This window comes from Pelmatolapia mariae, linkage group LG7, assembly GCF_036321145.2.
Source record: "Pelmatolapia mariae isolate MD_Pm_ZW linkage group LG7, Pm_UMD_F_2, whole genome shotgun sequence".
In the NCBI taxonomy this organism is placed as follows: Eukaryota; Metazoa; Chordata; class Actinopteri; order Cichliformes; family Cichlidae; genus Pelmatolapia; species Pelmatolapia mariae.
Genome location: NC_086233.1, coordinates 56,462,585 through 56,484,873, shown reverse-complemented (window position 1 = coordinate 56,484,873; position 22,289 = coordinate 56,462,585). Strand labels below are relative to the sequence as shown.

Below are 22,289 nucleotides of genomic sequence, written 5' to 3'. Positions count from 1 at the left end.
TGATTCACTCATTACTAAAGAAGCATTGGATTGGCTCGTAGGAACTGAATAATGGTGGTTTGCTGTTGGTGTTTTGCTCTCCCTGCTCTTCTCTCGCTGTCTCTCACTGTCATTCACACACACAATTGTGTGAATGGATTTGGCTATCACAAGTGATGACTCCTCAGTCACCCTCTTCTGTTCCATTTCCCTTCCCCTCCCACTTCCTCTCGTACACTTTGTAGCCTCAAATCTGCCGTCTTTTCCCATCCAGCCCTTTTTCTGAGTGCTTTCTCTGCCTTCCTGCCTTTTCTTCTCAAGTGCCCCATTTGGTTCTAATGACCTCTCCCTCCCTCCTCTCCCCTCCTCTTCCTCCTCGCCCTCTCTCTCTCTGTCTCTGCAGGTACCACCAGGCAACCTAAGGAGGGGGAGGTGCCAGGGGTGGACTACAACTTTGTGAGTGTGGAGCGTTTTATGGAATTGGAGCAAAGTGGAGCCCTGCTAGAGAGTGGAACCTATGAAGGTGAGCTCTGGGAATGCTGCTGTGCACAAAATAGTCTTCATCTGCAGGACAAGTACAGGTGCACGGGGAGGAAAAATGGGAACGTATGTTTCGGTAGTTCCAGTTTTCTATTTTTAAAATCTGCCATCTTTATGTATATACATACACTGCGTGACAACATGTGTATATTTATTTGATTAATTCGATGCGTCAGGTGATGCTCAAATAAACAAAATGAGTCTTGTGCACTGATTTTATTCAGTATCATAGTTTCCTCCTGTGGTTGTTCAACAGTTTGTGTGCATGTGTGTGCGTGAGCTGGACGAAAGCCATTTCCAAGTCATGTCAAGTCTGTGCATCTCTGCTTTGCTACACTGTCAGGGATATGTCTACAGATGGGGGATTTGCTGGTTCATTTGCCCAGAAGCAGTTTTATTTTTCTCCTCGGTGTGTGCAACTGAACACACGCACACAAATTATGTGTGTGTGTGTGTGTGTGCGAATGTAGGGGATATGGGCGCATGTATGGTTATATGTGTGTTCCTGTCTTCATGTTCATGTCACAAGTGTGTGTCTGCAGTGTGTCTGCAGCGTACATTTCCCTTGACACCGAGCTTAGTTATGCCCACTGGGGGGAACTGTCTCTTTCTGGGTGGCTGCACTAGAGGTGCTGCAACTCATTTTGTAATGCATAATAAAATAAGAGAGTGGAGACGGAAGAATCAGAGACCGGATGTATGCCGGGTGATATATCGGTGTAATTTGATTATGGAATAATTTATAATTTCATTAACTCAAATTACTGTTTTTCACAATGTGAAAAAAAGCCTAAATTGCATAACTGAGAGATGGGCTTCATTTCTGTCTTATAAATTAAAGCAAGGATAGCAGTGAGTCTGGGAGGCTTGACAGCAGCATACGCTTTCACTGTTTCCTTGGAGATGCACTCACCTGTGACGTTTGTTAGCTTACACATTGAAATGGTCTGGTTTTCCAAAGCACATCTCTGAACTGACCACCATGCAGTTTAAGGTTACTAAAGCATGATAAAGTCTTCTAACACCTGAGAAAAAAAAAAGCAGTAGACTGTGAGATTTAGATTCAGATAGCTCCTGTCCCAGTTTCTAACCACAGCTAAAAAGCAGCACTGGCTGCTTCACTTTCCAGGGTTACCGTGTGTGACATGGTCTCCTTTTACAAAGCCAAAGCTTGCTAAACGTTGTTGTTGTATAGCTGCTCCGATTGTTTTTCCTTTCATTGTTTACACTATGTAAAAGGACTGCCTTCTTAATTCTGTGCTTTTCATGTGCAATCATGTTTTTGTCTTCTCTTTGTGTAGAGAGAGAAACAAAGACTTAAAAAAAGCAGACAACAAAAACAAACTCGGTGCCTTTAAAAAAAAAATTAAACGCAGGCAGTGAAGGAGACTAAAATCAGACGCGGAGTCTGGACACTGTATTCCATGTGGGTGTACATGTGAATGCAAGAACTGGTGCACATGGGAGCTTACGTATGTGATCATGTGAGATGAGTCACAGCTGAAGGTGGATATTGAACTGTACAAAAACCAGGATGCCTTCAGGCGTCTCAAGCATTCAAGATCAAGGGAAGAGTTTATTTTTAAAACTAACGTGGGGCATGAGGAGGAACTCTGGCCTAAACTTACCCCAGAATGCCTTAAGTTCTTTCAAGGATCTCTTCTTTAACCTTTCACAGGTGGGTGCTTGCTGCCTATGCGGCTTTATACTTGTGTCTTTGTCTACATGTGCCAGCGGGCGCAGATTTATATTTTTCACAGATTGTGGAGGAAGTGGTGGCTGTAATGCCTGTGCTCCTCCTGCTGGTCGTGTTGTCCTTTATTGCTGCCTCCTTCTCCCGTTCTTTGGTTTATGCTCGGTAGACTGGCGCTCATCTGTGATTAGTTTTTATGTAGTTAGCCATGTCAGTCCAAACAGTCAGCTGACTGTCTGGGCAGATGGAGGCAAACTAGATCCACAAAAGTCATAAAAAGCCATGCGGAATAAATTTGCTCAGCTTATAAATCAAAGTTTAGACAACCTGGATTCTTTCACGTTGCCTAATTCTGACTTTTTACCATAAAATATACTTGCAGTGTCTTATATTATTATAAAATAAAAAGCTCCAGTTCTTTAGAGCTGTTCTTTAGTTGCTTTTCCTTTATGTAATTTTATTCATTTAGAGGTTTAATCAGAGAAAGTACAAGATTTCTTTTATCATATAAAAGGACATGATCTATCCCAGAGGACTTACTTATATTTGGAATTCTACATTTGAGGAGAAACTAAAATCTCCCCCCGATTCATTAAGTGCCGGCCTGCTGCTGCGGATGCCGGTGACTATTATTGAAACCCAGCCCAACTTTAACTAATCTGTTATTCCTCCCACTTACACTGTGATAATGATTCTCCAAACATACTTCCACATTTCTGTCCAACATTACAGTTGTAGCTCAGGAAGAGTCGGCTTAATTAGTGAGAACAAACAGCTGGTTTGGGCTTTAGGAGCCAGCAAACTAGTGAGTCAAGTAATCTAGTACAGAAGCAATGCAGACGTGTAATTTAACCCTTAAGATGCTGTGCCTGAAAATGGATCTGTCTTTTGAAACCAAATCCAGGTTTCTCCTTGCAGAAGAATATCTGTGTCTAGGTTTCTCTGCTTTTATTCAATGAAAGGTAATTAAGTGCTTCTGCTAACTTGCTGCTGCTGTTCTGTTTAAATCTTTCATAGGGGTTGTGTGTTGAGGTTACACAGAGTAAAAGAAAGTAAAAAAAGAAAAAAGGCTGGGACAGACTAGGAAGTCTAAGGCTTGGAAATACACTCATCAGCCACTTTCAAGTGCTCGTTAACACAAATATCTAATCAGCCAACACGGCAACAACTGAATGCATTTAGGCTTGTAGACGTGGTTTAGACAAACTGCTGAATGTGGCATGGTTGTTGGTGCCAGATGGGCACCAACCCACATCTCCAGGACTTAACCAAAAGAGTCTAAAAACAAAATAAGCCTTTTCTTGATTTCTGCTGAAATTTTAGATTGCAAGGTCAGAAATGAGCACTGTTTAAACACCACCACCTACCTGAGTGTTGTTGCTGATCATGTGCACCCATCTATGACCACAGTGTGCTAGTCTTCTAGCTGGATAACACACCTGATCACAAAGCTCAGCTCATCTCAAACTGGTTTCTTGAACACGACATAGAGTGCACTGTACTACTTTGAATCTGTGCAGCAAAGAATTAGGCCAGTTCTGAATGGAAAAGGAGGTGCACGCTGTGAAAGATTGTGTAGTCAGGTCACAAAACAAAGTGACAGTTCAGGATGAACCTCTCTAGCAGTTTTTCTCCTGTATAAAATGTGACGTTTTAGAAGTCTGTTGGGCGTTTCCTCTGCCTTTGAGCGATGAAAAAGGGTGCGACAATGATTGGATGATAAATTTAGTGGACGACGCCGGGGGTGCCTCCTTTTCAGGAGATATGTCAGAGTTAGGAAAGGCCGCCACATAGTAAAGAAATGTCATCATAGGGCAGAAAATAATTTTGCAAGTTAAAGGATAGGGACATTGATGACACTGACTTCCATGTGTGGGGCATTATTTCCTGTCGTCTTAGTATTGTTGTTGTTTGTTTAGTCATTTTGTGGTGTCCAATTTTCTTTCTAAGCCGGTGTTTTTGTGGAATGGAATGGGAAATTGAGGGAGTTAGAAAATAGACAGCTTGTTTTTTTTTCCTGGGTTATTGTTTTGGGATCCTTGTTATATTCTCCGTGATTAAAAAGCCTGTGTTCTGACTCCAGTCATGTTTTCAGACTAACGTCTATCAGAAGGCCTCTATTAAATGGAACTGCATATGCTTGTTCCTCGCTGAAACACCAGCCAGTGGGTAAATTGATTAGACTTAATAGAAATGATTTGTTACCAGGCAAAAACATGGTCTAAGTTATTTCTGCAGCACTCTGTTCAGACAGATAAATCTTTCATTTTGAAAGGCAGTCATCTGTTCAAAGCCACAGCTGTCTGCGAGCTGTGGACCTTTACTCCGCCTCCCAGACGGTGTGTTACATCACCTGGGATCCCACTTTGGTTGTACATGTGGCCTCTAACACAAACGCTGCCTCTCTGCCCTCAGATAACTTCTACGGCACACCGAAACCTCCAGCCGAGCCGTCCCCGGCAGCCCCTCCTCTGAATGTGAGTGAGGCCCTGCTGCCCGGAGCCCGGCCAAGCGCCCAGGGCAAGAGAAAGAGGAACCAGTCAGTCAGCAACATGGAGCAGCGCGCCAGTCTGGAGCCGCCTGAGGAGGAGGAAGAGGAGAGCCCAGTTGTCAATGGCAACGGGGTGGCCATCACACCAGGTACTGTAGGATGAGTAAGAAAAATATGAATTTCCTGTTGATGCATGCTACATTTCTCTTTTACTCACAGCCAAAATTACATTCTCTTTCACAAGTGCCGTGGCCATGAAGACTTTATGAACTCATATTTCAGTGAGGAGAAAATAGAGTTTGAAGGCCCGGACTGTCCCCCGGGTTATTTGTTGCCGTCTCACTGGTATTTTTGAGTCAAACCACTGAAAAAGGCCAGTTGTCACAGCAGGTGATGCATAACCTGTATTGTCCCTTAAGTGGAAAATTAAGAGTGTCTTTTCCCTCTGAGTCCAGACTCATGCCTGCAGTTCATAGAGTAGCCAAAGCAAAATAGCCAAGCCAACTTTATTTATATAGAGCTTTAAACAGCAAGTGCTGACCAAAGTAAGGACAGAATAAAAATAAAATAAAAATAAAATAACAAATTACTAAAATTAATAAAGAACTGATAATAAGTAAATTTTATATATATATATATATATATATATATATATATATATATATATATATATATATATATATATATATATATATATATATATATATATATATATATAATTTTTTCTTTAAAAAAAAGGAAAAAATGTACCTCCATCAGTTATTCCAACACTGCATGAACCAAAACTCTCAGGTTCTCAATAACCTTATGTTACACAACATGTATACACAAGGGCACCTCTGTGTACCCACCATTATCACTGTCCACAGTCCCATTTTTGGCATCAGCTCCAATCTCTCTTTCCTCAGGTTTCTTTGTCTCTCCTTCTGTCATCACGCTCCTGGCCTTTGTCCTTGTTTCTAATAATACCATGACTTTTCTCTCTTCCTCTGCCACCCTCGTCCATCCTACCTCCAAATTGTTTATCTCTGTGGTCTTGTCCCTCCTGCCCTCTCTGCTTCCCTGTCTCTCTTTGTAGTCTTTGTCGTTATAGTATATATACACAGTACTTATTAAGCTCTCACTACAACCTGTTTACTGTTTTTACTTGAATAAGTTTGCTTTCCCGTCTAGTATAAATACGGAAAAAAAAATTAACCAAAGACCAAGTGCAGGTGACAGATTAAATAAGACTTTAGCAGACAGTGTCATATATGGCTGATTTGGGCCCAAATACATGACTTGGGGGACAGGAAATTAATCCTAAACTCCAACAAATTACAAAATAAAGGCTGTCAAAGAAGAAGGAATCCAAAAACTGGGTGGAAACAGTGCTGAGGACCACACAACCAATAGGAACAAGGGAGGATGCGGCAAAGAGCTGAGACAAACTGAGTCAATAAATACACAAGGTGATGTGAGCAAACAGGAAACACCTGCGAGGTCAGCTGAACTTAAGTGAGAAAACGAGACAAGGGATGTAAAACTAAATAGAAACCACAAGAAACAAAGATTAATAAAATAAAACAGGAAGTAACCAACTGAACAGAAACACGGGCTTGACACAGAGAACTCAGGAGGGCAGGAAAACAAACTCGGGGAATAAAATCATGAGACTACGCAGAAAGATAGAGAGGTGAAAATGTAAACCATAAACAAAGAAATAAACTCAAGATATTTAACAGACACAAGACCCAGGACGTCTTGATGCATTCTCAATCATCCAGGAAAGTAAATCTCCAAAAGTTGAATCTGTTCATCTGGACGTAGCGTTTTGTGGGAGAAACGTTTCGTCACTCATCCAAGTGACTTCTTCAGTCTCAGCTGACTGCAGGTTTCCCCAATCTTATAAACAGTACATTTGCATAATGACTGAAACCAGCCCACTGAAGGAACAATGGGCTGTGAGGTCAGTTCCTTAATCATAATTATGCAAATTCCCATGACCATTGATCAACAATCACTGACCAAAACCCACTGATCAAAGAACACTGATCAATGGCCATGAGTACCATTCACAGAGAGTTGGGGAATGGCTGCAATCACAGCGTTGTAAGATGGCGAAAGATGTACCCTTAGGCCCCCTCCTCGATTCAGAGATGGTCTTTCCCTTTTCACGTAAATGGCCTCCTTGACTCCGCGCTCAAACCAGCGTTCCTCCCTGTCCAGGATGTGTACATCCTCATCGTTGAAAGAGTGTCCACTGGCCTGTAGGTGTAAATAAACTGCAGAGTCCTGGCCTGATGAGGTAGCTCTTCTGTGTTGTGCCATCCGCTTCGCCAGAGGTTGTTTGGTTTCCCCGATGTATAAATCCTGGCAATCCTCCTGGCACTTAACAGCGTATACTATGTTACTCTGTTTGTGTCGGGGGACCCGATCCTTGGGGTGGACCAGTTTTTGGCACAGCGTGTTTTGGGGTTTAAAAGCCACAGAGACGCGGTGTTTAGAAGAAATGCGTCTCAACTGTTCCGATACTCCTGACACATATGGGATCACTACAGGTTTTCGCCTGGGCAGCGGTTGTCCTTCTCTCCTGGATCGACTGGAGCTTTCTTTAGGTGCCTTTCCCGCTTTGACAAAAGTCCAGCTGGGATAACCACATTTACTCAGGGCCTTCTTGATGTGATGTTCTTCTGCCTCCCTGGCCGCTGTGTCAGTGGGGATGGTGTTCGCTCTGTGTTGTAGCGTCCTGATGACCCCCAGTTTGTGCTCCAGTGGATGATGAGAGTCAAACCTTAGATACTGATCCGTATGTGTAGGTTTACGGTACACGTCAGCCTTTAGATGTCCCCCATTACTGATGGAAATCTCACAGTCTAAGAAGGCTAACCTGCCACTTTTCATATCCTCCCTGGTGAATTTGATGTTCCATTGTTCCTTCAGTGGGCTGGTTTCAGTCATTATGCAAATGTACTGTTTATAAGGTTTGGGGAAACCTGCAGTCAGCTGAGACTGAAGAAGTCACTTGGATGAGTGACGAAACGTTTCTCCCACAAAACGCTACGTCCAGATGAACAGATTCAACTTTTGGAGAAGACCCAGGACCATGACAGAGGATTGTGAAACACCATTGATTCTTCTTGAACTGTGAAGGTGATACAGCCAGATGTTTTCATAATTTGACCTTCTAATATTTTTGCATTTTCGTTGCACCTTCACAAAGTTGCAACAAGAATACTTTAGATTTTAAGTTTTGTATTTCTCACCTTGATCCTGTGCTTCTTATCGACTGTCTTAGTTGCCACCAGCTTTTCTTGTCACTCTAAAAATCGTCCCTTATTTCTGACTCAGTCTTTGACCCCCGAAGTCTCTGTCTTACCCTGTTTTTCAATTTCTGACATTTCTATGTTGTTGTTTTTTTCCTCGTGCTCATTGTCCTCAGACTCCATCACCACCACCGCCCTCCCCCTCCTCTCCTGGGGCTCTGCAGTGGCTTGGCTCTGACTCATGCTTGGCATGTGTAATGTGCATTCAGGTCTGCATGTGTGTACACGGTGTGTGAGAATAACTGTGTGTGTATGTGTGCGTATGTGGTCCACAGAGTCCAGTGAACATGAGGACAAGAGCACAGATGCCTCTGGGGAGGTTGCTGTTGAAGCGTCAATCCAGGCCCCAGCATCTGCTGAGCCTCCAACCGAAGGAGAGGAGGCCCCAAAATCTCCCTGCAAGTCCCCAACCAAAGTTCTAGATGCAGATGAGGAAGAGCTGGGTCCCCTGCCTGATAACTGGGAGATGGCCTACACTGAGAAGGGGGAAGTTTACTTCATAGAGTAAGCGACATCTTCTTATTAAATGAGGATATTTTATTTTTTGTGTGGCAACTATACCATTCTAAGCATTTAAATGTAACTGTAACTGTTACAGGGCTTTACTTATAAAATAAATAAATAAATAAATAAAAGCTTAAAGCACATTCAATGTAAAGCACTTTGCAAAGTGCACTTACTTTAAAATCATGGTTTATGTATGGCTGTGTGAAAACTTTATTGCTCTGACCTTGTGTTGAATAATTGATGAAACTCCAGTGCTCCTAATCAGACAGGATACACACACACACATAAATATATACACACACACCACACACAAAAGTTTTGCCCTCTCATCACACCCTCCCTAATTAGTGGCTGAGGGCTAATTACCGGATTAATGATCGTTTAGTTTACCTTAGAAATCCCCTTGTTTCTCAGCATCCCTGCACACGTACAAACACACAGGTCATTACTGTTACTCTGCGCTCCTCTCTTTCTCTTATCTCCTCTGTCTGTGTCTCGCTGACCTCGGTTTGCACCGTTCCTCCTTCCATTGCCATCGTCTGCATCTGCCTCTTTCTTCTTCTCCAGTCACAACACCAAAACGACATCATGGCTCGATCCTCGGCTGGCAAAGAAAGCAAAGCCGCCAGAAGAATGCAGGGAAGACGGTGAGTGCGAACAACCTGATTTAGTTATTTTTTTCTCTTTTAAGCTTTAGTTTATCTGAAGTTCATCGCTTGGTGTTTGTGGAAGTGTGTTGTCTCTGCTGTTTGTGTACCACTGCTGTCTGTTCCAGACTCACAGTTGCAGCCTGTTTGCTCCTCTTGAGTAAAAAGAACACAAAAACACTCAAATTGAGATGTTTGTTAGTGTGCACTGCTCCCAGCTTTCTCCACAGGTTTTGTGGGGATGTACTCGTACAGGAAGGTTGAAACCCAGACAGACTAAACTGGGCAAATAAACTCTCCCGGTTTAGATTTGTTGCTGAGAATGGATCATTAAGCATATGATTGTCTTGCAAGATGTGCAGAGAGGAAGGTAGTTCTTTCATTAAATATCCTTTTATTGCCTATCGGGCAAATGTTGAGAAAATAATGAACTTTAGAGCAAAACTGTATGTGCACTCAGCAAGGGGAAAATGTTTAAAGCTAGTTCTAATTCTAATTTAGAAAATGGAGATCTCTTCAGACTTAGAAGTGAAAAGGTAAAGAATGTGAATATGAGAAAGATCTTTATAAACTGTAATAGGAGAAATATATTATTTGTAAAACTGAGAAAAAAAAAGTTTGGCTACTAAGGTAGAAATGATCAGACCAGGATGTGTTACATGTTCTGTGTGTCCAAGAGCAGGTGGATGGGTGATGAGAAGTATATATGTGTGTCTGCGTCTGTGGCTAGCAGCACATCTGTGTGATCACTGTGTGAAAGGAAAGCACAGCTGGCTTCACAAGGATGATGTAAACATTATAATTATAGTTAGGACTGCACTGGTACACAGTGCTTAGCCAAAAGTATTTAGGCCACCCTATTTGAATAGAGTTAGATCCACTAATTTGTTCAACAAAGTCAAAAGTTTGTGGTTTTCAAGTCAGAACTGAATATTAAGCTGCTGACGGGTTTCGGATTTAAGATTTTCCAGCAACCTGTAGGGGCTGATTTATTATATTTGCATGAAAAAAACAAAAATTCCTGTCACAAGGATTTGATTGAATCTCGACTTCTTAACTCTAGAAAAGAAGCTGAAGAGCAAATGCACTTCAAGGAAAAACAGGCCTTTTGTCATGTGACGGGCTGTGTGGCTGGCAGGATTAGGAGCCCAGCACCGGACTCGTGAGAAAGGAACTGACTTTAAACACAACTTTATTGCTGTCAACAGATCGAGTTAACAAAATAATGATGGAGTGGCACACGGACAGGAGGCGTATGACTTTCAAAATAAAACGGGAAGTAACACTGAGACCAGGACTAAGACACACAAACCACACAGACATGAGGACATTACTGGGGAAACAGGAAGCGGCCATTAAGATAAACTAGAACACAGACTACAAACAGAGGGCAAGACTATGAGAAACTGGACACAGAAGAGAACTGGGATCATAAGAAAGAACACAATAAACTAAAGACCAGAAACAAATAGAGAACCAGAATCACAATCCACACATTCCAAAATAGCAAATCATGAAACCACATTGAAGATCCAGGTCCACGATGCCTTTACATTGTGTGAGGACTAAAGCAGGGACAGATGGGAAAAATGAACTTCATACATGGAGCAGGGCAGGTTGTATTCAGACGGCCTGAGAATGAGTCAAAGGTGCCAAAGGGAAAGAAATGCTTCAGTTATTATTTTTTGTCATCATTAACTGAACAAAACAACTCAATAATTTAAAAAAAATTAAATTAAATTAAGACCTTGAATAAAAATGACTGGCCTGTAACCATAACTGTGTGCTTCAGAATGTATCACTCCAGTATAAAACACAGTTTATTGTGTTTTAAAGTCTGGAGAGTTCAGCTGCTCTAGTAAAGACATAAATCTTTTACAAACAAATTACCTATGGAGATTTATTGTTGGCGAAAGGGCCAATTTGTTACCTTAAAAAAGCTGGGCAGTGCAGTTTTTAGCAAACATTACTCAAACAGGAGCAAAAAGTGTATTTCTTTGGGATTATTTGCCACTGAGGATGAATACGTTTTGGCTGGTCCAGTGTAGCAGCTCCGAAACCTTTTGGTGTGTTTGACCCTCGTGATATGTTCACTGTCAGGGAGCATTGACCTGACCTGTCACTCTCTGTCTTGAATAAATGTTTCGAGGCCAAAGCAATAACATCTGTCCAGGAAGGAAGAAACAAAGGTCTTAAAAACGGTGTGTTATTAGTCCTCTCTAACCTGTTTATGATTTCGTGGCCCTCGTGTTTAGAGCACGAGAATGGTGTGTGTGGATGTGTGGACGAGAGAAGAATAAGGTACAGTTTATTAGCTGGTCAGATTAGGTAATTTATTGATTTACTGCCTTTTTTTATACGTGTCAGCATCATTATTTTTGGGGTTTGTTTAGAAGCAGTTTTAATGAAGCAAAGCAAAAATCAACTCTGACAACACAGACATCTTTGGGAAAAATTTGCATCCATTATTCTGCTACACATTCAAGCGCAGTGGTGATACAGCGTGATGAGATGACGATAAGGTGATCTAACGTCCCTGCTGCTGTCACAGCCGGCCACTGAATTAGTTTGTGATGTGATCCGCCAGAGCAAGCTCTAAATCGATACCTTCTACCTCTCCTCTGTTCTTCATCCCTTCAGTCCTCTCCCTCACCTCACATCTCCCCCTCTCTCCCCTTTCAGTCTCTCTCTTCAGTTTCTCCTGTCTTTCCTTCACTCTCTGCCTCGCTATCGCTCTTCCTCTTCCCAGTAAAGGCCCAGACTGTGACAGGAATTCTAATAACGGCGCTCAGCTCTGCACAAACTGGCTCTTACTCTCTCTCACACACACACAATAAGTTGTTGGTTCAGACTCTTTTCACGAACATGGCTGACAGTACTTTAGCTTTGCTGTGGAGTATGTCTGTAAAGTTTCTGTCAGATCCGATTACAACTTTATTTATCTTTTAGAAAGGCATCAGGTTCCGTTGTGGTTAGCAGCTGCTACAATAGCTTATGGAGCTCCATGTAATCTCTCACTGAAAATTAGTTTCATGCTCTGTATGTAAAAGTGGACGTAGGCAAAGTGGCGCCTCCCAGTGGTTTGGGAGAAACGCTAATGAACCTTCAAGTCTAACATCTTAGCTGTCGCCATCTTTTTTTGGTCTTTTTAAAAACATTTACATACATTGCTGTGCAAAAATCTCGAGCCTGCCCCTCAAGGAACAAGACTTTCTTTTAGTTTTTTTTAAAGTCATGAACAATAGTTCTCCAGACTTGCAGGTCTTACAAGTAGTTCTTTGGACATTGGTTGCTTTTTCACTCATTTTCACTCTAGTCCTTGTACCTTACCATTTTCAGAGAAATTTTTTTGTTTGTTAAGCCACTTAGCACTGACCTTTAGGTCATTCAAGCATAAAAAAGGCACGTAACTTAACAGACAGCTTAAAAAATGCCAAACATAACACAGTTTGTTTGACAGGCATAAAATTGTTTGGGTTTTTTTATTCCCCCCCAAAAACCTGTTAGCTGAAAACTTGGTATATCTCAGGATGGTGTGCAGTGTGTCTTTAAAAAGATTAGGAAACTGGACAAGTGGAGGACAAAAGAAGTGCCAGGGATATTAAAAAAGAGCAGAAGAACAGTATCTGAAAGTCATGTTCTTAAAAAATAGGAAAAAAATATTGTGCGAAGACCTGACACAGATCTGACCTGCACCTGGACTTTCAGGTACAACAGTGAGTGTAAAACATGGTGGAGGCAATGCAACACCATCTGAAAGCCATTTGATTGGCAATAGCATCATTTTTAGCATGACAATGATCCCAAACATACATGGATAAACACCCACACCCCACACTCACAGAGTGGGTTTTTCTGGACACAAAATGGAACAAAAAGCAGCCAACATCCAAAGACTGCCCTCCAAGAAACCTGCAGAACTTAATTGAAGACACCTATTTTGGCTCAAGTCTTTTGCACACTACTATTTTTTTCGAGAGGATTGACACGCTAGTAGTCACCCTCTAGTGGCCATTTAAGAAACTGCAGTTTTTGACACTTTATTTTATTTTTCAGTTTCTTTCTTTCTGCCTTGTGAAGTTGAGTTATCTTTTTTCTTTTTTAATCTTTTGCCGTGCCTGTTTCCGTCTTCGGGGGAAGCAGTTGTTAAAGGAATTTAATGCTTAAGTAATCACTACTGGCAGAGGAATTTGGATCAAAGACTGGTAGCAGAGCGTTTGTGAAGGCCCTGGATGACACATCACGTCCTCTCAGAGCACCTATGAATTAATGTCTTCCAGAAAACAGGTTTAGATGCCAGGAAATTTTCTTTTTTGGTATAAACAGCTAAGCAAGCACATGGGATGACAGAAGGATATGTAGTAGTTTAATCCAGCATCCCTATCCTTACATTACTCGCACTGTTCTTTTTTTTTTAAATGGTCTCCTGTAGCTCTTGGTTATATACTGTTCTGCCAAATTTCTGATGTTTGTGCAATACCTTGGTGCTCCCACTGTAAAACGTGATAATTTAAAAGCATTTTTCCATTTTTGCCCACTTTAATGGACATGTAATTTTCAGATGATGAAATATGCATGAAAGCAAGGATATCAAATTATGCAAGGGGCGTGAATAAAACAATAAATGTGGGATGGGAACATCAAGAAGAGGTGGTGCTGTTTTTAACTGCCCCTCTGCCTGAAGGATTTCCCAGAGTCTCATAGCCTCAGGCAGGAAACAGAAAAAATATTCAGACACACTTTCATCAGTGCTTTTTTTTCTTCCTTCTTCCCTCTTGTTATTCCCTTTCCGTTGCTTCCACGTCTGGTCTTTTTGCTCCACTTTCCTTGAGCATTTCATATCCTCATTCGCTATTCCCTTTCCCTTCGCTTAGCCTCTCTGCGTTCTTTTGCTCCCATGCTGCGTTTTTGGCTGAGTTTGAGAAGATGCCTGTTTGTGCTGGATGTGTTTGCACAAATTTACAACCATTGTGTGCATTGTAATGTATGTATTTGCTGAGACTCAATCCCAGAGTTCAAAGGCTTGTCACCTCAGATCTGGTTCTTTTTGTCAGTGAGTCTTTTGTTGCATAACTCAAGCCCATATCCCTTCTCTCGCTCAGAGGAGGAAAAAACAGGACAAGCTTCAAGTCCCTCCAAGAGTTGGTTTCAATTCTGCCTTTCATACGCACTCAATCCCTGCGTCATTTTCCAAGTAATCCCAGAGCTGTCGACGAAAACATACTTTTTATTGTCATTCAGAGGCGGGATTTCTCACTAAGGTCAACGTCACAGTGTCAAAACCATGTTTGCAGCTAGCAGCGATAGATGGAAATGGGTTCAGGCTTGCATACGAAGAGCGGTGAAGCACGCTCTCAGAGAGCGACGCTAAAAATGTTACCTCAGAGTTTCATCACTGTTATTACACTGAGTCATGTCTGGACCACGACCATTTCTCTGTCTCGAGTTTTTCTCATCTTTTCACTCTCATTTTTCTGCAATCACTCTTTTATACGTTTCTGTCTTGAAAGCTCTTTTGTATTTTCTGTCTATGCTGTCTAGAGCTAGACTGCAAAATGGTTTAAAAAATGCACCTGAGGAAAAATTCTCACAGTTTTTTAAGAGGGAGTCTTCATCTGGGAGATTTTTCCAGTTTTTTTTCTTTTTTAGTTTCTGCTGTTGGTCAGATAATTAGTTTTAATATGCCAGGTTTTATTTTGCTGATGCTGCAAACCAAATGATTTATCTGTCATTACAAATATAATTTCTAGTTAAAATGATGTTGAAAATCCTTTTTTGCAGCCCTACATGGAAATCTTGTGGAATTTGTATTTCTTTGAGTTTATTCTTGAAGTCATTGTTGGCTTCTTTGCTGTCAGATGAGTCAGATGAGTTCATTGTATCTGCTCATGGCTTCCTGTTGGTCAGAGAGACGTTTTGTGAGAGGGAAGATGAGTCATCTAATGCAGAGGAATCACAATTAGACTTTATGTCAAGAGAGACAGCAACACACATACACGCTAACGAGCAAATACAAGTGAGCCCCCTCAATGCTCACGCTATATTCAGACACACGAGGAATTTGATTTAATGTCAGAGATGACGACACATTTCAGCCATTTTTAATACACACACGCTCTTCCCCCACATACACGCGCACACACCGCAAATATAGACTCAATTGAATGCTTAAAAACACGCATAAACACACACACACACACACCCCTCGCTCTCTGTATTGCCGCGGCAGGAAATAGAGACAAGACAGAGCCCTCAGCTCGGGCGAGGGGGGGAAAAAAAGAAAGACTTCCACTGGTGGTTTCCATGGAAACTGTCTCCCTTTCACTTCAGGGGGAGGGAAAGCGACTAGTGGATGACTTAGGCTGACATTTAAGGTGGCTCGTGGACAGGGTGGTAAGGAATTTAAGGTGGTTTGAAGTATGAATCCATCAGGCTTTTTCACCTCGAGGATGAGAAGGGTCATTTAAGGTAATGGCGGTGCGGCGCGGGCGGCTTGAGCAAACAGTAAAGCAGAGGAACGATAATTGAGGCGTGCAGCCCTTTCACCTTGGGCTGCACAGTCAGCATGCTCAGCAGCAGGACACACACACACAGACTGACACATTCACACATGGATTATTTATATCTACATCACAGATCTGTTCATAATTTTATTACAGCGCGGGGGGATGATGTCGCTGTATCAGTATCACACGGACCAAATAATTGTAAAAATAATAGGACTGATGGTGGGTGTGGGTGGGTGTGTGACTCTTTAAGTGGGTCAGGCTGTGTTTTGGATTTGTACTGTTTAAAAAATGTCTCTTTTAATACCTGAGTTATGTGCTCTTATGTTGCTTTGAGAAATCTAAACATGTTGTTTTATGTTCAGTGTTTTCACAACAATTTCCACAAATTTCCTCCAAATTTAATGAAACGTTCTTCTGCTTAGAGGCAGAATCAGTAAATGACCTCACATTATTAATTAATCTATAAAGCAGCATGTACACACATCGACTGATTGGTTTTTGTTATAAAAACTATTGAGTGTGGAAACTCTTGTGCTTCACAGACGTTTTACTACATTACAAACTTCTTTACAGGATAAATAATCTGTAAAATCATCAGAAAATTTTGATGTTTTGAACGAAGATATTTTATGTAAATACAATTATAACAATTATATTTTTTCAGGGGGATTTTTTAAAGTTGACCAAAGAACCTGATCACCAAACAAATAAAATTATTATTAGCCCAGGAACTTGTTTTAAACTTTTTGTGCTTTACAGATTTTAATAGTCAGTGCTAGAAATACATTTTGGTCAGTCCTAAATTTAAGCTGTTGTGCAAACGAGTGAGGTATAAAGCAAAAATGTCAGGGCTAAACCTCCTAATCCACACACACACCACAGCCACACACCTTTCCATTACAAATGCAACAGCGTTACACACACTAGGCCCATGTTTTTATTCGCCTCCCTCAGTGCTTCTCTTCTAGCCACAAAGGTTGTCAGTAATAATGTATGAGCCCTCATCTGTAATCTCTGTGACAGTAGTTTCGTACTTTGTTCATCACCTTTGCTTTATTAGTGGTGGAAAGTGACCGTCTACAGTCGTGTGAAAAATGCAGTTTTTGACTGGACTCCATGCAGTCCTCTGAAGAAATAAAGTACAACATTGCTGCTAGAAATTAAGCAGGTAAGCACCAACCAAGCGCTGCTAATCAAATGCACTTGATTAACTGATCATCAGTAAGTTTTGGCAGTTTGCTGGTTTGGAGCATTCAGGTGTGGACGTTCCAATAAATTTATCCCAAGGTCAGACCGTGTAGTGCTCAGGGAAACTCAAAATACCCAAGAGCTAAATCTCAGACTCTGCAGGCCTCAGTTAGCATGTTAGATGTTAAACTTCATGACAGTAGAATTAGAAAAAGAGTGAACAAGTATTTAAAATGTAGCCAAAATACAAACCCAAAAGACTTTGGAACAGTTGTCAGCACGGTGCTGATGACTTGGGCTTGTTACACGGCAGCTGCACCTTTGAGTCATTAAGTCCACCATTCTCATCAGCATGTCAAAGTATTATAGAGTCAAATGTGAGACCATCTGTCCAAAAGCTTAAGCTTGGCTCAAAATCGGTTGTGCAACAGAACAGTGCTCACAAGCACAGCAGCAAGTCTACAACAGTGACTGAAAAAGGAAAGAATCAAGGTGTTGCAATGGTCCAGTCAAAAGTCCAGACTCAACCTGAGTGAATTGCTGTGGTGGGACCTTAAGCGAATGCCTGCAAACCTCAATGAATTGAAGTGATGTTGTAAAGAAGAATGAGCCAAAATTCCTCCACAATGATGTGAGAGACTGATGAAGTCGTCCAGAAAACGATTACTTAGAGTTATTGCTGCCAAAGCTGGTTGTACAAGCTACTGAATCATGGGGTGTACTTAGTTTTTCACAGGTTTCAGCTATAAATTACACGAATAAGACTATTTAAGACCCGAAGATAAATAATATGAGAAATAGGATGAACACTTCAAGAGCACTAATGCTAATGAGACATGCTATATATCCGGTATATGTCTGAGTGGGAGGGAAACAGCTTGGCAGATGGACTGTTGCTGAGTAGGTGTGCGTGTTTTTCTATGTTAGCTCAATCTTATAGTGCAATTTAAACCCACCCTTGTGTTTCTTATAGCTTCCTGCAAGCTGAGTGCTAAACCAGAAAACCAAAACATCTTGAATTTTGCAAAAACCGGCAGAGGGAGCTCACAACAACATGTTGTACAAGGTGTGTTTGGCATGATTGTGCACCACACTGGAAAGTTAGAAGTAAATTAGAAGAAAACGGCATTGAGTACAGGAGTTTGTGCAGCGCCTTGACCCAGTTCCTTTATAATAGAGAGAGGAGAGATAAATCAGCGAAGGGATGGATGAAGTGAGAAGGGAACAGAACCAGAGGAGGGAGAGGAGGAGACAATTAACACAACAGCCACGGAAGCTGTCCACGGCGAAAACAAGTGGGTGGGTGAAGGAGACGAACATGAAGTAGTATGTTGTTGATATTTGGCCTTGAAGGATTTGTGCTCACGATAAACAGGCGGAGAAAGAAAAGAGAAAGAAGGCAGGCCGAGGTGTCAGATGATTTAAATGTTCTTTTCCTCCCACCCTGTTTTGGGCTGACGTCTTTGTTGTGATTCGCGTCTCCATGAAGAAGCCACCACTGCAGATCGAAGTGCTGTCTGTCTATTAAAGGAGCGCTTGGGAGCGTCTAGCTGTGAGCTCGGAGATTCATGCCGTTTCCCCTCAGTGGTTCAATTTAGAGTCTACCTTCCTTCCTTCAGCTCTCAGCATTGACTGACTTCATTTCCCTTATCTGGTTTTTCTTTCCCTCAGAGCTGCCCTACGGCTGGGAGAAGATAGATGACCCCATCTACGGCAGCTACTACGTAGAGTAAGTTTCCCCGTTGTCTTTGGATAAACCAGCCACTCTGGAGTAAAACAGGAAATGCATTTCCATGCGCTACAACGCCTCGTTATGAATTATAAATGACTCAATTCCCATTTCTTTTTCATATATTACAGCTATTTTATTAAAGCTTTAAAGTAAAGCGCTTGCTTATGAGGGCTGTCCTGCAGGTTATATGACAAACACACTTTTCTTGTTGCTCTTTTTATTCAGATACAGTTTTAAGAGGCTGCTGTTTCTGTTTGTCATTAGCTTTACAAAATGTGCTTATTTATATAATTTAATTGCACCTAAGAATTACTAAAGGAATTAGATTTTGCACCCAAGTCATAACCGTAGTCATGAAATTTAATGCATTATTAAATTTTAACAAACTGTAGATGCAGTTGCCAGTAACTCTGCATTGTGTTTTTACAGATTTGTATCAGAATTACAGACTAGATAAACTAGCTTTGTGTTGTTAAGCTGTTACAGTGATCATGTTTGCAAACACCTGCCAGACATTAGTTTTACATCCAGCAGAAACATGTTCCTCAGATATTTTCTGGCAATTTATCTCCATCCTTCTGCTGTTTTTACTTGAGTAGAATACTAATATTTACTAGCAACAGCAGCTGAAAATTTGACTAAGAGCTGGGCTGTCAGCAAGACTAACAACCCTTTCCTTCAACAAGGAGTTATTTAACTAGGCAGATTTTTTAAATGTTGGTGATTTAAAACGTGGAAAGCTGCTATTTTTTTTTTTTTAATGAATGAGCACTCACTTTTGGCACTTGAATACCTCTGAATACAAGGTTTACAAAAATATAAAAATAAAAGCATGATTGCTGTGAACACATTTCTAATAAAGCATTGCACTGTGGTATTTCTGTTGGCTTTCAGAGAGGCTTTAATCTGTCCTTGTTCATAATTTGTGACAATGCACTGTATTTACAGTCACATCAATAGAAGGACTCAGTTTGAGAACCCGGTCCTGGAAGCCAAAAGACGCCTGGAGCAGCAGAGGCAGATGCAGAGCCAGGGACTCTCTGCTCTACCGCTGCCTACAATTTACAGAGGTACAATTCCACACCGTGTGCAGTACTTACATGAAAACATGCTGACAGGCTCACGCAGTTGCACAAACATGAAAATGCCATGACTGCAGAAAGAATGTGTGTAGCACATAGCCTTGGTCTTGAGGCCATCTCACGCTAATGCATTTTTGAAATAATTACACATTTTCCCTCCAGTGCTGAAATTCTGGATTGAATACTTTGCATTTTCTTCCTCTTTTCATGGTTTATGTCATAGAGTGGGCTGTTTCACGAGTGTTTGATGGGGCAGATTAACAGTGTCACAGTGTACAGGGTCGAATGGAAATCACAGGCAGTGCGGGGGACAGAGAACATGCCAGCCCTAAGGCCCCTAGTGGTCTAATCCAGGCATGCGTATGATGACATACTACAGCAGGACATTATGTACTCCTTCATCTGAGTAAAAACTGCTTTTCTCCAGCGAGATTATCAGGATATTGTATCCTCAAGTTTCTGCATTAAGAAAAAAATTACAATAGATGCATCCAGTGCTGAATAAATCATGTAAAAGCAAAAAAAAAAGACTTAATATCACAATGTTCAAAATTTCTAGAAATGAAAAGATGGTGTAAATTTGTCCCTCACAATTTTGTCCAAATGCAGAGAAGCCATTGTTTACGAGGGACCCAACCCAGCTGAAGGGCACCTTCCTATCGACAGCCCTGCAGAAGAGCAACATGGGATTTGGCTTTACAATTATAGGAGGCGACGAGCCCGACGAGTTCCTGCAAGTGAAGAGCGTAATACCAGATGGACCTGCTGCTCAGGATGGAAAAATGGACACAGGTAATTATATGTAGCGTGCAATTTTGACAACTGGTTTCGAAATAAATTGAGGTTTAAACAAACTGCAAGCTGTCACCGCTGTCACAGCTGATAGTGTAATTCTGTGTTTGTAGAAATGTTTAAGCACTCCCTCATTACTGTGACACCTCAGTGTTATGGACCTTTATTTTTTTCCCATGGCAGATCAAATACAGAGAGCTTTTTGCTGGCAGGAGTTTGAATTTTTACCTGTCTGTTGGCAGGTTCTGTCAACATGTCTGGTTCCTAAAAAATCCACAGAAAACAGCAGTGTTAGTATTCTGTGCATTTTTGAGTTACTGTGTAACTTTTAGCAACAAAAGTCAGAACAAATCCAGAGATTTCATAGCATAAAGAGCAACCATTTAGATCCCGATAGCAGTGCGCACAGAGATCTTGGACGATTGGGTGAATTACTTTACGTTCTTAAGTATTCAAGTCTTTTCAAAACTGTCTTCAAAAGTCAAAGTCAGTAGTTTTCTGTAACAAGTATTTCAACACCGTATACCTTCTAAAGTGCGGTAGAGAGATCATTGTTCCTTAAGAAATATTAAAAGATAAAAAGATATTTAGGTTGTGCGTGTGTGCAGCCTCAGCTTCGTCAGATTTATAGATTTTTTTTTCTTTCTTCATGTAGAAGATACAATACTGAATAAAATATATGTCAGCGTGCAGCTTAAATTCTACAGTCATTAAACTATAGATTAAGAAAATGTTACCATGGCATGAACTTTAAACCTCTACATTGTGTTAATTTCTCAATTTTTCTGTATAACTTTACAACATATTACAAGGTGGTTGCACTTTTTCTCCTCGTTCTCTATTCCTGTTGCGAATCACACACAAGTTTTAAGTGTCACTGTTTCCATCTCAACAAAAATATAAGTGCCCCCTCCAGTTAGATTAAGCCTGGTCTAAGTGGGTGATAAATGCAATCCATTTTGGCCCCAAGTCCTTAAACTTATCTTGCTGTAGTTTTAAAGAGAAGGACAGTCGTTCCATTATGTAGGTGTCATAAATGATTTTTAACCAGTTTTCAATTTGTGGTGCATCAGGCTGTGGCGGCTTCAGCGAGTAGTACTCTCATTAAGTATTTGTCTTCTTTAGTTTGAGTGTTCCCGTGTGAATCGAAACCTTATCACAGTGGAGCGGTTTGCGCATTCCAGTGATCCCAGGAGCTATGCTGTAGGGTCTCCCAGGGCAAATTGGTCCTGGATGAGAGAACAGAGAAAGATTGATTCTGAAAACCCACATGATGACAAAAAAAGGGTCCGGTTTACCTATCCTGGGGCCAGGCTCGGGTTAGGGGAATGACATGAACCCAGATAAGTAGTAGCTTCATGTAGTGGTAGCTACTCTGTCTTGGCATCAAATGGAGTTGTGGTCCTAAATACTGATTCTAAATATTCGTGGATTTTTCTCCACAATGACTTCAGTTCTGGACATTTTCAAAACTAAAGGTAATGGTTTGTTCCTCATGATCCACGTACACTTCAACAGTTTGTTCCTTCACCGTCATGTTTGGATTAATGATAGATAAAGTGTTTAAAGTGCATAGAATAAAGCACTATATGAATATGAATGTATGGTGGAGTGGTCGTAAGAGCACAATAATATAAATGTGTTTAGTTGCGAGTCGATTCCATACAAAAAGTAGCGCAGGCTATTTTCTTTCCATCAACTATACCTGTAACATACCCACATCTAAAAGGACTTTTACAGTCATATACAAAATACCAATAGGAGGCACAGTTCGTCCTCTGTGGCAAAATATACAGCTCGGTTTTTTATACGAGCATGCGTTAT

General features: G+C 41.2%; 1 protein-coding gene across 3 annotated transcripts in view; it reads left to right on the top strand.

Annotated features, from left to right (window-relative positions):
- Window positions 1–22,289, top strand: part of LOC134631492 (membrane-associated guanylate kinase, WW and PDZ domain-containing protein 2-like) — a 90,583-nt gene that overhangs the window by 45,147 nt on the left and 23,147 nt on the right. For all 3 annotated transcript variants that reach the window (XM_063479895.1, XM_063479893.1, XM_063479896.1), the window contains exons 3-9: window positions 383–502; window positions 4,628–4,852; window positions 8,284–8,512; window positions 9,083–9,162; window positions 18,531–18,588; window positions 19,540–19,661; window positions 20,283–20,465. In XM_063479895.1, coding sequence (XP_063335965.1) covers window positions 383–502; window positions 4,628–4,852; window positions 8,284–8,512; window positions 9,083–9,162; window positions 18,531–18,588; window positions 19,540–19,661; window positions 20,283–20,465 — 1,017 coding nt within the window. The remainder of the gene's footprint in view (window positions 1–382; window positions 503–4,627; window positions 4,853–8,283; window positions 8,513–9,082; window positions 9,163–18,530; window positions 18,589–19,539; window positions 19,662–20,282; window positions 20,466–22,289) is intronic.